The sequence below is a fragment of the Vespula pensylvanica genome, chromosome 2 (genome assembly GCF_014466175.1).
Source record: "Vespula pensylvanica isolate Volc-1 chromosome 2, ASM1446617v1, whole genome shotgun sequence".
In the NCBI taxonomy this organism is placed as follows: Eukaryota; Metazoa; Arthropoda; class Insecta; order Hymenoptera; family Vespidae; genus Vespula; species Vespula pensylvanica.
The window spans coordinates 6,917,704-6,931,625 of record NC_057686.1 but is presented as its reverse complement, the minus strand read 5'-3'; the positions used below and the strand labels follow the sequence as shown (position 1 = coordinate 6,931,625).

The window sequence follows — 13,922 nt, the reverse complement described above, 5'->3', positions numbered from 1 at the left end:
CTTCGTAATGCGAGAATTTTTCTAAATTTTTTCATTTTATAATGAAAGAAATAAAATTTTATATGTATGTATATTTTATATGTATTTCAACATACATATCCACACACACACGAATAATCACTCGATAAAAATTATAATCGAATAATTTTAGTGGCAATAAAATTGCCTTTATCGAAAGATCCTTGACATAGTAGACAGATAACCATTAATTATCAAAGCGATTTTGAAAAAATTTCAAAGATTTCCTAGTCGGTTCGTAAACGTCAATAAGTATAATTTAAATAACAATTCTATTAGATTTTTTTTTCTGAAGAAGTAAAGAGGAAAATAATACAAAACTAACGATTGTTATCAATCAATTCTTTCCGCGTCAACAGTCACTTTAGTTTAAAGAAACAAATTCGATTGAGTCATATGGAAATATATGAAAGAAAAGAAAAAACAAAGGAAAAAACAAAAAATATTAATAGGTTGACGCGAACAAGATGAATAATATACAAATGTAAACGTACAGAAGCGCAATAGTACGCTCTTTCTTTCTCTTTCTCTCTCTCTCTCTCTCTTTTCGTATTTCTTATGTAAATAATGATGTTAGAACGTCAGTATACTACATAGTCGTGGTTAACCAAGTGTCAGTCATTTTACGTGATGAAATCGACAGATATGTACGAACTAGCAACAATATTTAACGAAGTTTTGATTTTTCTTTTCTGTAAAACGATTCGATTCGCTTCGATTCGATTCGATTCAGTTCGATTATTTCGTTTTAATATTTAATTAATTTTTATTATCAGATTAATATCTTCAAAATCCAACTTGGGGAAGAAGAAAATGTTCGAAACTCAGGCAATCGTTCTGAAAAACGTGACGAAATATTATGGAAAAAAGTTGAAAATTCTTGACGAATTGAACCTATCAGTCCCAAAAGGTTCCATGTAAGTACTCATTATAATCGAAATTTCTTCTCTTTCGTTTTGATTTTATTTTCGTTATAAGATTACGTCAAGCGAAATAAGAAGAAAGTTTTACAAGGAGTAAAAGTAAATAGAAGAGACATTCTCTGCTAATTACAACGACCTTGATTGCACCATATTAGAAAATTATTAAAATCCTTATTAGAATATGATATAATATGATATGAAACAAAGAAAAAACAATGCTTAACAAATTCTATACATACATATATATATATATATATATATATATATATATATATATATATTTTTTTTTTTTCTTCACAAAAAAGATCGAACAAATATTTAAATCCCCAAATGCAATGAATTCAAAACGTTTTAAACATAATGTAAAATTTTTAACGAACATTTATTTCTTTTATTGTTCTTTTCGCATGAAAAAAGAAAAATAATAATAATAATAATACCAACAGATATGGACTATTGGGCGCTAGTGGATGTGGAAAGACGACTCTCTTATCGTGCATCGTCGGTATACGAAAAATAGACAGCGGAGATATTTGGGTACTTGGAGGTAAACCGGGCAATGAAAATTCTGGTATTCCAGGATCAAGAGTCGGCTTTATGCCGCAAGACATTTCTCTTGTAGGCGAGTTTTCTATTATTGGTGCGTTATATTACTTCGGAAGAATCAACGGAATGAGAGATAAGGAAATAGGTGAGGCCCATTTTCAAAAATTTATTTGTCAGGATGTGATAGAATAAAAACACCCAGGATAACAAGTTTTGATTAATAAAAAAAAAAAAAGATTAAAAAGAAAGAATTATTTCTTCTGTTTTTTCTTCGATATTTTTTGTTTGTTTTTTTCTTCGTTTTTTTTCTTTTTCTTTCTTGTTTTTTTTTTTTTTTGATTCGAAATTCTATCTATTTCAGAAGAGAGATACGTAGATCTAACCGAACTCTTGCAATTACCACCGAAGCATCAACTTGTAAAAAATGTGAGCGGTGGTCAACAAAGAAGAATATCCTTTGCCGCCGCACTTCTTCACAATCCCGAGTTACTCATCCTTGACGAACCTACCGTTGGTCTTGATCCAGTTTTAAGAGATAAGTAAGTTTTAATATAGTTTTTGACTTTTCCGATTGTACGATCGACTCGATTTAATTTAATTCTGTTGTTTCTTGATTTTTTTATTTCTAAGTTATTTTTCTCTTTAGTATTTGGAAGTATTTATCTAAGATAACGAAGGAAAACGGTGTTACCATTGTCATAACAACACATTATATCGATGAAGCAAAACAAGCGGACAAGGTAAGCAGAAAAAAAAAGAAAAGAAAAATGATTCTCAATGATTAGTAATCATCTTGGATTCTTTAAAGATTTCTACGTTAATACGCTTTCGACTTTCGTCAATTTCACCATTGCGAGATATCGTGCGAAAAAGCATACAATGTAAAGAAATAGAATGCGAACCGATTAAGAATATTATCTTTATAGTTCTCCTTTTGATAACAGTATGTCTGACAACAGTTATAGAAAGCAGTCGCGTATGAACGTTAAGATTCTCGCGCACGAACTATTAATAGTAGATTTATAATATAAAATTTATTCTCTGCATTGTCTTGCGTAATTGTGCGCCGAGTAAAATAGGAGAAGAAAAGAAAAGAAAAGAAAAATAAGTCGGTCGAGAATAAAAGAAATGTTATTTTACGGTTCGTGAGTTATATCGTACGATAAAATATACATATGAAAAAAGAAAATAAAGAAACAAAAAAAACGATAAGATAATAAGTTTATTTATAGAAAATACTCTAATGAATTAATTAATAATCATTGCTTGCATTAATATTAAAAATAGGAAATTATGTAAAATAAAGATTAGAAAAAAGTCTGTCATAAATAAATAAATAAATAAATAAATATTAATTGTAAGCCTACATTTTTTAGATCGGTCTAATGAGATTCGGCAAATTGTTGGCACAAACCACGCCAAATCAATTGTTGGATCGATTCCAATGTGATAATTTAGAGAATGCCTTTCTGGAATTGAGTAAACTTCAAGAGGAGAATAGAAATGTTTCAGAAATTGACACAAATGTGAATGATAATTCTGAGACGATACATGAAATGGAATTCATGGAAGGTTCTATCAATCTTTCTACAAGGCCACCGAATGCTCCTACAAGATCAATTAAAAATTTATGTACGTATACATATATACATACATACATACATACATACATACATACATACATACATACATACATACATGCATATATATATATATATATATATATATATATATATATATTGCAGCAATATGCTTTTTATTTCTGTTTATTTCTGAAAGGTATTTCTTCTGTTTAAAAAATGACACGTCATGCGATTTCTATGTCTTATTTTCGAAATCGACAAGAGAAGTGAGGAAAGGAGACACTTAAGAAGCTAACTAATTATGATTCTTTTTTCACATTTCTTTCGAAATTTATACTTTATTCTTCAATTATATTTCCCACGTTCACTTATTTATTTGTGTATTTTTACACAATTAAATGAAATTGCTTATAACGATATGTTAACTCCGAGATGTTTTTGCTTTTAGATAAAAATTTTCTTCTTCTTTCCAATTTTCAATTATATTGGACTGGTGCAAAGATAAAAATAAAACAGATAGAAGTAAAATAATTTTGAAACGTATCAATAATCCGTTTATAAACAGATTAGTCGTGGTGTTTAGGAGAAATAAAGAACTTGAAGATTTGAAATTCGATAAATTTTCATTTCAGATAATTTCACAAATTCTTTCTTAGTTTCTCTGTTTATAAATAACTATATATTAAATATACTTTTACTAATATATTTCTACATTCTTAATTCGTTTTCTAAAAAAATACCAAATTTAAAATTTTTTCTATTTAGATATTCTCAAATTATGCGAGATTTCTTTTTCCTTATAATTTCTTAAATCCTACGTCATTTTATTAATAAATTATTAAATATTAAATTTCTTTAATATTAAAATTTCATTATGTCGTGTATATATATATATATATATATATATATATATATATATATATATATATATATATATATATATTTATATATGCTTACTTTTATAACTTTTTATGATACTGATTTGCCTTGATTTTTTGCGTTGCATTGTTATATTTTTCAATTAATCTTGTTGAAATATTTTTTGCGAAATTATCATTCTTTTTTTTGCGAATTTATCATTTTTTTTTCTTTTTTTTTTTTTTCTGATAGACCCATTTAACTCGCGTTAGCTTGTTTCGTAATATTTTATCTTCTTGACGTTTTGGGATCATTTTTGTCTTCTCGTCTCTCAATTCTCTTGTCAATTTAAGTTTTACTTTAACTATTCACATATACTATACATCTCTCTACGTTTTATAAGATACGTCACATGCAATACGTATGTATAATGAGTATTATATATATAAAGATATGCATATTAATTTTTTACGCAAGTCTACCGTATTTCTAGAATTTACATAAGTAACCTTCGATCTATAATTAAAATTGTATTCATCTTGAATTAAATAACAACAAGTTATAAATAATAATTATCAATATGTTTTATAAATAATGATTATCGTATTGTATTATATTAGAAATTCACATTGTGCACTTAACTTTTACGTCATATATTCCAATTACATAATTCGAATATTCAAACATATCGATATTTGAGTTTCACGAAAGCATAATATAAATCATTCAATGACCTGATTGAATAAATTCGTATACTATCTAACTAAATTGATTCAAACATTTACCGATTTTGAGAATTAATCGAACGTTTCAATATTTGTTGATGTTTGCATTTACATACGTCTTTCGAAAAAAGAAATTCAAGATGACGAACGTTTAAAAAAAATAGTTATAAAGAAGCGTAATAGTAGGCACTTTTTTCTTTCAAATCATTGTTATATTTATCTTAGTTCTTTTTTTGTAATTAGCTAGCATATCTCTTGACAGAATTTTATAATAAGGAATAATTTTTTTACAGCCTCGACTTCTAGAAAACTAAAGGCTCTTATAATCAAGAATATTACGCAATTTCTACGTCATCCTGGGTATGATTTTTTTTTAATCTTCTTTTTTCTGATAATCGAGTAAAATGATGCAATAATTAGCGAAATATACTTGTAATGATTACAAGTAAAAACAATAATAATTATAATGAAATTGTAATTAAAATAATAATAGAATAATTAAAATTAAATTATAATTATATTGTAATAATAATTATTATAATTATTATAATCATTATTGTTATTATTATTATAACGATGATGATAACGATAATAATTTGTTGACGTAATTGTTTCTTACAAAGGAATCTTATTCGGTTGATAATAATTGATAATATAATTTTTACTTACAGAGGAATTTTATTCTCTATAGGATTTCCGATAATTCAACTTCTTGTTTTTCATTATGCTTTCGGTCACGATCCTAAAGATTTGCTAATCGGTGTCGTTAATCACGACTCCGATAACTGTGACCTCGCTAAAATACAAGGAAGTGTTATTTACACGCATAACGATTTTGGTGGTATATGCGACTTCGTTGATCTTAGCTGTCGATTTTTACACGATATAAATGATACCACTGCGAAAAAAGTGAGTAACAAAAACAGATATATGTATAATGCATATATGCACTCATCCATATGCAAACAGGATATCTCAGCTAATATGAGTATTTGACATATCATTTTTATTGATCCTAACATAATAATCTGCTAGCTTCGCTGGAAATATATTCTGATGTTATTATTTTTTTTGTAAATATACAAAAAGTATATATACAAAAAATATAAATGTATAAACATTTAAAGCCAAAAAGTCAATTTTATTTTTTGTATTAGATTTTTTGCATTGGTATTATATGTTCTTTAATATGTCAATCGATAGTTCGAGATTCTTTATAAAGAAAAAAAAGTATTAGTCGATGCAAATGGAAAAATTATTAATTTACGCAATATTTTAATTTGAATATTACTAATAAAGCATACTTTTTTGTAAACATTTTAATGTTTTGCAAAATGCAAAATGCATTAGTAAACAATTAATTATCTCAGCAGTACTAAATGAGAGTTAACAAAAAACGTTATTACACATACACACACACACACACATACGTATATTCATATTTTTGAAATCTTATTTCTTTTTTCTTGTGTCAGAAAATTAATTCTTAGCTAAATAACCTATATATTCGGCAATAATTTCGATGGATATAAGTTACATTTAATACATAATTATACTGTAATAAGTTAATATAATTTCGTTTATAGACACAAAAAAAGATTGTTTTTTTTTTTTTTTTTTTTTTTAATCATAATCTATTTTTATCGAAGGTATATTATGATTACTTGCCGGATGTGAAGGAGGATTTAAGAAAAGGAAAACTTTCTGGAATAATATATTTTAGTAAAAACTTTACGCAAGCTTTGCAAAGAAGATTGGAAAATTTTAGATATATCGAAGAAGATGATATCGAAACGGGAGAGATTAAAATTTGGTTGGACGTAGCCAGTAAGTATTTCTGGAAGTGCATAATTCTTTTTCATTCGTTTAGAAAAGAAAAAAAAAAACTTGAATGCCTTGACTTATCTTCCTTTTCTGTTTCTTTCATAGACAGACAAATAGGCCTTTTTTTGAAAAATAGACTCTATGACGGATATTTCAAGAGCATGCGAAATATTATGACAGAATGTCACTTGCCTTTAAAAATTATGGATATACCGTTAAGTGTATGTAAATTAAATTATTCCCGTATATAATATTATTTCATTCTGATTGTATTCATTTGAAATTTTTTATTTCAGTTCGAGAATCCTATTTTTGGCAAAAAGAACGACGACTATATCAATTTTAGTTCACCTACTTTTATCTTATCGTGAGTTAAATTATTATTTCTTTTTCTTCTTCTTTTATACCTTTAAAAGATATTCAAGTTCTAAAGAAACAATTTAAAAAAAAATATTTGAACATTCTCTTGAATCATGTTTTGTATGCAATATTAATCGTTTCAGAGAATATTTATATCGACGTAGGTCAAAGAAGTCATGCTTAAAATTTCATCGATATATTCTTTCTTTCCTTTTCTTTTTTTCAGATTAACTTTTTTCGTAACAACAGTAATGACAACAGCGATATTAATCTCTGATAGGCATGAAGGCGTTTGGGAAAGGAGTATCGTGCAAGGTAAACGAAAATGTACTTTTTAATGGATACGATTTAATAGAGAATTATTTAAAAAGATATGTGCATTGAAGAGAATATTATTGTGCTCCAAAACGAATAATTTTTTTATTAAAAACAATAAATACTTGGCATTAAATAAACCCATTTAAATAAAATGCCATTTGATTTAAATAAATATTATATCGAGTAATATCTTATTCGTAGTGTATTTTAAAACGAATTTTTTTTTGTATGTTAAAATTATTAAAAAGTGCAAGTTAAATAAATACTTTCATTTCAAATGAAACATTCGAATATGTAAATGAGGAAGCAGTTATTTTATTCTTATTTTCGTTTTAGTTTTTTCATATTTTTCAAACCGTGACATAAGTTTTATGTAAGCCTGATTTATCGATTTATTTTTTTTTTATTAATGCACAAAACATTCGCTTTATTATATATTTATTTCTTTTTATTTACAATTTATTCGCTTTTGAAAAATGTTGACAATAAATATGCATTTTTTATTTATTTCGCGCATTTTATTTATTTATATATTCACATTAATCAAATGTTCGTAATCAAATCTGCATATAATCGATGAATGAATGGTGAAAAATAAATGATAAATCCTGTCGGATTTAAGAGGAATAGAAAAAAAGAGGCCAAAAGCCATTTTGAAAGTATCTTTCTTATTCGAATTTCTTTTCGAGATACAATCATAACACCCATGAAATATAATACATATATTTACGATTTATTGATATACTCATTTATTTATATTCATTTATATACTCATTTATTTTATTCGATACAATTCGATTCATCGGAATCGATTATTTAAGACTCATTAATTTAATTATTCTAATACACTACTACGCAGAGCTATTATACATTTTGTTCTTCATTTATTACTTGAACTAATTTTTTAAAATTAATATAAAACAAGAAATAAAATGAATTCTTTAAAAAGTTTTACAGAGATAATTGTAATATTTTATTCAATGTTCTCTTGAAAGAATATCTTTTTTTTTTTAACATGTTATTAAATCATTTCTTTCTGTTCGATAAATTAAATGATAATAATTCATATGCGAAATGCGATACTATTAACGTGTCGACTTACGTGAAGAAAATCTTTAATTATTATTTGTGTATGTGTCTCTTCTCTATCTTCTTCCTTTTTCTTTTTTCTCTTTCTTTCTATTTCTTTCGAGGAAGAAACGTGATGTAATTCAAGACGCTACTAAATGAATGAAAAATTAACTTCGAGCATAAATTTTGATAACTTGTTTTCTTTTTCTTTTTTTCCCTGCACACAGACACACTCATTTTTTTTATTTTTTATCTAAATCACTTTTAATAAATAATGGAAAATCATAAAAAAAAATTGTTACGCATGTATGTAGTTTGCAAATTATTTTGCATTCTCTGCTAATTCCGTATGCATGATAATCCGAGCTTTTCTTCTTCTTTTTATTGCATTTCTATTTACGTTTTAGAAACTGTTTCATTCGAGTATATATATTTTTTCTCTAAACGTTCAAATAATTTATTTTAATTCTATCATTTTTTACTTATATATATATATGTAGTTTTTATATTACCGAAACAATATCTTCGTTAAAACAAATAACTAATTCAAATGACATTTAAATGATATTAACTTTTACGACGAGTTTAGATAAAGGATAAAAAATAAAACAAAAAATCGTGTAAGAATACTACGATGTTTTTCTGATCTCAAAGATCTCGGTAAACAGATAAGCTATAATTAAAAATGTTTGTTTCAGGAGTGACAACATCAGAGATACTATTCTCCCACTTTGTGGTGGAAGTGTCGATAGTTATTATACAGGTCTTACTAATTTGTTTAATAAGCTTTGCTTATTTTGATTTGGACTGTAAAGGCTCCCTATTCACGGTTGTCATGATGATATTTTTTATGGGTCTATGTGGATTGTTTTATGGTAAGTTCTATATACTATCTTCTATCTAACTAAAAATAAACGACTAAATAAATAAATAAATAAATAAATAAATACAACAACAAAATATGTCCGATCAACAGGTTTCTTAGTTTCGGTATACTGTAATTCACATCTGTTTGCGGATTATATCGTCACTGGAAGTTTCTATCCTATAATACTTCTTGGTGGTATGTATGATTAAGAAATAGAATCAAAAAAGACAAAAAAAAAAGAAATGAAAAAGAGAAAGGATTACTATTAAAAAAATCATAATTCCTAATACATTCTTATAATTCTTTTAGGATTTCTTTGGCCCATCGAAGGAATACCACCTATAATTAAATGGTTAAGTTATTGTTTGCCAACAACGGTACCAGGTGTTTCATTAAGAGCGATCTTAGTCAAAGGTCATTCTGTTAATAATCCGGAGGTTTACATCGGTTTTCTCGTGATAAGTGGATGGACAATAATCATGATCCTCCTTTGTTTCTATGGCCTTAAAAGAAAATCATAAAGAAAAAAAGAAAAGAGAAAAAAGAGAAAGAAAAGATAAATGACAAAATAACGGGTCTTAAAAATCAGGGTTTTAATTATTTAGATTTTCTTAGATTGTCGAATATTTCGAAGGTCATTGAATTTGTATAAGCTTTTTGTTCTCTTTTTTTTTTTTTTAACTAATAATATTCCTTATTTCTCAATGTATCTTCTTTTGAAGTTTATACGATTGCATAATGTATATTTTATTATAAAACTTAAATATGTGCGCGTGTATATATGTGTAAATGCGTATACATTTTAATGAGTTACTTTTTTAATGAGCGAAAAGAAAGAAAGTATTCGTGGAATATGTTTAATGTAATAAATTCAGTTTTTTTCTTTTTTTTAATATATATATATATATATATATATATATATATATATATAAATGCATAATAATATTTGTATTTAAAAATAAATCGATGAGAGAACGATGCGGAAATTCGAACGTAAATTTTATTGTTAAATAGAAATTTTCATATAAATCTATTCTACCATAGGATCGTGATAGGAATTATAACAATAGATCATTAATCCTTCCGTTATAGAGGAACTAACCGTCAGAGAGTTATTGCTGAACGGGACTCCGTGCCATAAGTGCCATAAATGTATAATTCACGTGCAAACAATATCTAAACTTATCGAGTTTTACTTCTAACCTTCTGAAGAATTACTTTCATATTAAAAATTATTATCACGATAATAAGAAATAAGTAGTGTTCGATAAATAAAACATTGATATAAAAAAAAACATGTATATTTCCGATTTTGAGTGTGATCGGATGACTTTAGTCATACGTAGTATATAATAGCATTTTTCTTTTTTTCCTGATGAACGACTATAGTTTACTTGATAATAACACTTGATCTTTCTACCAAACTTAATATTATAAAGATTTATTCGAAAAAATTTCTTCTCGAATTATCTGTCTAGTCAATAATGCGATCACAATATAACGTTGCTCCCAACTATTATAATAAATAAATCAAAAAATTACAAAACGTAAAATATCTCAAAATAGTTTTTATATTAGAAAGACCAATAGATGAAGATTTATTTCTCATATTGTATATTGAAAAGAAATGTAATTTTATTTATTATAGCATTTAAAAGTATCAATGTAATATATCTCGTTTTAGAAAAGAAGAAAGAAGAAAGAAAGAAAGAAAGATAATAATAAATTAACTTCTTTAATTCAGCTTTTCTAACTTAAGTGAAATATGTTTCACCGAGTCTATTTTACTGAATATATATTATTTCAACGATAACGAAGAATAATTTAATTTACATCGAATTTCATTTACGTTTCAGAAAATTACGATTGTACAACGATGTAATCGTAAATATTGTATCTGTGTATGTGTATGTGTTTTTATATAAAAAAATAATAAAAATCAATATTTTTATACGACATACAAAATGTTATTTTTTTGTTAGGCACAATGGATCACATTAACTCTTTTAAATATTCCTACGCGGTTTTAATGAATTTTAATTTAAACCCTATGTATTCGGAAATGAAATTAAAATTACTTGTGCAAATAAATTAAAATTACTTCGTTGCAAATAATTTCATTTTTGTTATAAATATTATGTAGTTTAGATAATCTAATAAACATATTGCACATACACACGCATATAAATTTCGTTACGAAACATAAAAGTTAAAAAAACAATGTTTAAATACTTCATCAAGAATCCAGAGATAATCGTTTGTTGTAATTTTTTTTCCCTATAAAAAACTATAAAAAAATAAAAGAAAGAAAAAAGAAATAATTTCTTAATCGGAAAAGAACGAAGAGTATTGTTTATAAATTTTCTTAATGATTACCAGTTCTACTGATATAAAATCGTTACTAAAATATTTGAAAGTTGGATTATATCTACAAAATATGAGAACGAGTTGTTTCATCAGCAATGCCATGTCATTCTTGAATTACCTTATATGTATGAATATACTCCTCTCACTTTTTCCAATTGATCGAAACATCATCTTTCTCCTTCAAGATTTATTTCTTTCATCCTGGCATACATGTTTCAATAATATGATTCACGATTTTTAGCATAACATTTTAAATGCGATATTACAAACATATACAACGTGCGAGTAATAGATTACGTTGTTGCAGTTGTTGTTGTTGTTGTTGTTGTTGTTGTTCTTGTTGTTGTTGTTGATAGTAGTTGATATTTTATTTTTCTTCTATACTTTTTTTTTTCGTTTAATATTAACTTCTATATACTTATAGTTTCGTGCTCGTAGATTCGATCGTCAACTCTTCGTTATAATTATTATTTTCTCCTCTAATGGGAGGTACAATTGATTAATTAATTAATTAATTAATTAATTAATTTGTAAGGCTATTTCACCAAGATGGTTGGTATTTGTTCTTCTTCAGTATTTGTTAAATATAAACTTATATATACATATAATTTCGTGCTTGATTTTCTATTACAATTATTATCTTCTTCTCCGGTGATAGATATAATTAATTAATTAATTAATTAGTTAATTAATTAATTAACTCGTAAGGCTATTTCGTTTGAATTTTAAGGAGAGAAAGAGGAAAGGATAGGCACGACGATAAAATTATTATAAACGTTAAGCGCTTCATTAGGACTATCGATATTAGCTGTCTTAAATAAATGAGATTGAAAATCTGTAAAAAATAGCATTGATCTATAGCAAAATTGATGCAGTTTGTTATGAAAACCAAAAAAAGATTAATGATTTCTAAACGATTCTAGATTATGTGATTGCCTCTCGAAATTTAAATGCTTCCTCTCTAACTAATTAAACCTGAATATCTAAATATTTCTTTTTGATTGTGCGTCAAGTAGATATATTACAGAACATATTCAGTTTAAAGATAACTTTTTAAAAAGGATAGTTAATAATAAAAGATAAATAAATTACCTCAATAAATGATTCCAACACTTTACTTTTTTAATTTACACATTTGTTTTCGTCAAACATAATTTTGATTTTCTACGAAATCATCTCAAGATCAAGAAACTGATACCTCTCAAATGGCTTTTATTTTTATTATCGATTATGCTATAGTAAAAGAAATACGTATGTATTGATATCTCGCAGAAATGATCTTGAAAATAAAAAAAAATATCTATATCATTGTATTTGATTTTTCGAATGGTGCAAATTTTATAAGATTTATTTATTACGCTCAATCCAGTCAAAATATGTAGACGTTCGGGTTTAAATGGAACACCCTGTATACGTATATATCAAAATCGAACATATAACTAAGAAAATAAAAAGGTCGATTCCAGCACATGGACGATTATAAATCAGTCTCTAACCATATACATATACATATGTATCAATCAAAAATTCGTACATAGGTATGTACGAATCAATCGAATATAAGTCGACTTTCGTTAAAAAAATAACAATTCATACAAAATTTTTATAATGTCCCTCTGAAAGTAATAATAAACACGTTCTTGCTATTTTCGTGCTAAACAATTCTTCTCATCTATATATATATATATATATGTATATATATGTATATTTTTGTAAAATATATACACACATATATGTATTCTTTTGTACACACATAGATATTTCTAAAACAAATATTACCAGTAATTCTATTCTTTATCGCGAGAAATATTATCAATTTTCCTGTTCCTTTTGTATTGTTTATCTATCTCGATTCTTAATCGAATATAATTTACGTGTATATATATACATATATATACATACATACATACATATATATATATATATATATACACACACACACCTAAGAGAAATGTCTTTAAAAGAAAATTATACAAATACAATATCTTCTATCGTGAGAGAGAAAATTTTGAAAAAAAGAAAAGAAGACATTTAAGAAAACTTCAAAATTGCTTTCGTTTCAAATTAAAGATCAAATTAAAGAGAAAGAGAAAAGAAAAAAAATATGCAAGTTCCTGCACTGACCTATTTATTGTGATCTCGTTGCAATCTTCTGTATATCACGATATTATATTAATCTCGCGAATTCTAAGTATTCTCTCATAGGTGTACGTTCTTGTTGTTGTTGTTGTTGTTGTTGTTGTTCTTGTTGATGTTGTTGATGATGTAGCTGTTGCTGATGTTGCTGTTAGCCGTGCTACTAACGCAATTGGCGCCATTACTACTGCGATTGTTAGTAGCATTATTAGTACTTTTAGCAGTAAGGCAGGGGCCACATCGGATTGGCAAGGGACGAGCAGCAAGACAGTCAACTATCATCTGTCTTACAGTAGGCATGCAGGTTTTGCTGTACCCTGGAAAA

At 26.2% G+C, this 13,922-nt stretch overlaps 2 protein-coding genes across 5 annotated transcripts in view; one reads left to right on the top strand and one right to left on the bottom strand.

Moving 5' to 3' along the window:
• The first annotated feature begins 292 nt into the window (after positions 1-292).
• LOC122627208 (ABC transporter G family member 20-like) lies at positions 293-9,958 on the top strand. Its single transcript, XM_043808175.1, has 14 exons — positions 293-935; positions 1,388-1,632; positions 1,849-2,026; positions 2,134-2,227; positions 2,864-3,119; positions 4,947-5,013; positions 5,325-5,562; positions 6,303-6,480; positions 6,583-6,698; positions 6,774-6,844; positions 7,064-7,152; positions 8,925-9,101; positions 9,203-9,289; positions 9,404-9,958. The coding sequence occupies exons 1-14, from the start codon at positions 832-834 to the stop codon at positions 9,613-9,615; spliced, it is 2,112 nt and encodes a 703-aa protein (XP_043664110.1). The 5' UTR covers positions 293-831; the 3' UTR covers positions 9,616-9,958.
• Positions 5,323-13,922, bottom strand: part of LOC122627206 (nicotinamide/nicotinic acid mononucleotide adenylyltransferase 1) — an 18,594-nt gene continuing 9,994 nt past the window's right edge. Inside the window, exon 5 of one of the 4 annotated variants that reach the window (XM_043808172.1) lies at positions 5,323-5,449. In XM_043808172.1, the coding sequence (XP_043664107.1) occupies positions 5,407-5,449 (43 nt within the window). In that variant the 3' untranslated portion in view covers positions 5,323-5,406. Of the gene's footprint in view, positions 5,450-11,633; positions 13,915-13,922 lie in introns of those variants that run through there. The other 3 variants (XM_043808170.1, XM_043808169.1, XM_043808171.1) reach the window with 3 other exon arrangements.

What these genes read in the sequence shown, in the direction of transcription:
- LOC122627208 (XM_043808175.1), top strand. Translation starts at nt 832, where the DNA reads ATGTTCGAAACTCAGGCAATCGTTCTGAAAAACGTGACGAAATATTAT. An exon ending in ATGATACCACTGCGAAAAAA is followed by an intron (nt 5,563 to 6,302) that starts GTGAGTAACAAA and finishes TTTTTATCGAAG; the next exon opens with GTATATTATGATTACTTGCC. An exon ending in TTATGGATATACCGTTAAGT is followed by an intron (nt 6,699 to 6,773) that starts GTATGTAAATTA and finishes TTTTTATTTCAG; the next exon opens with TTCGAGAATCCTATTTTTGG.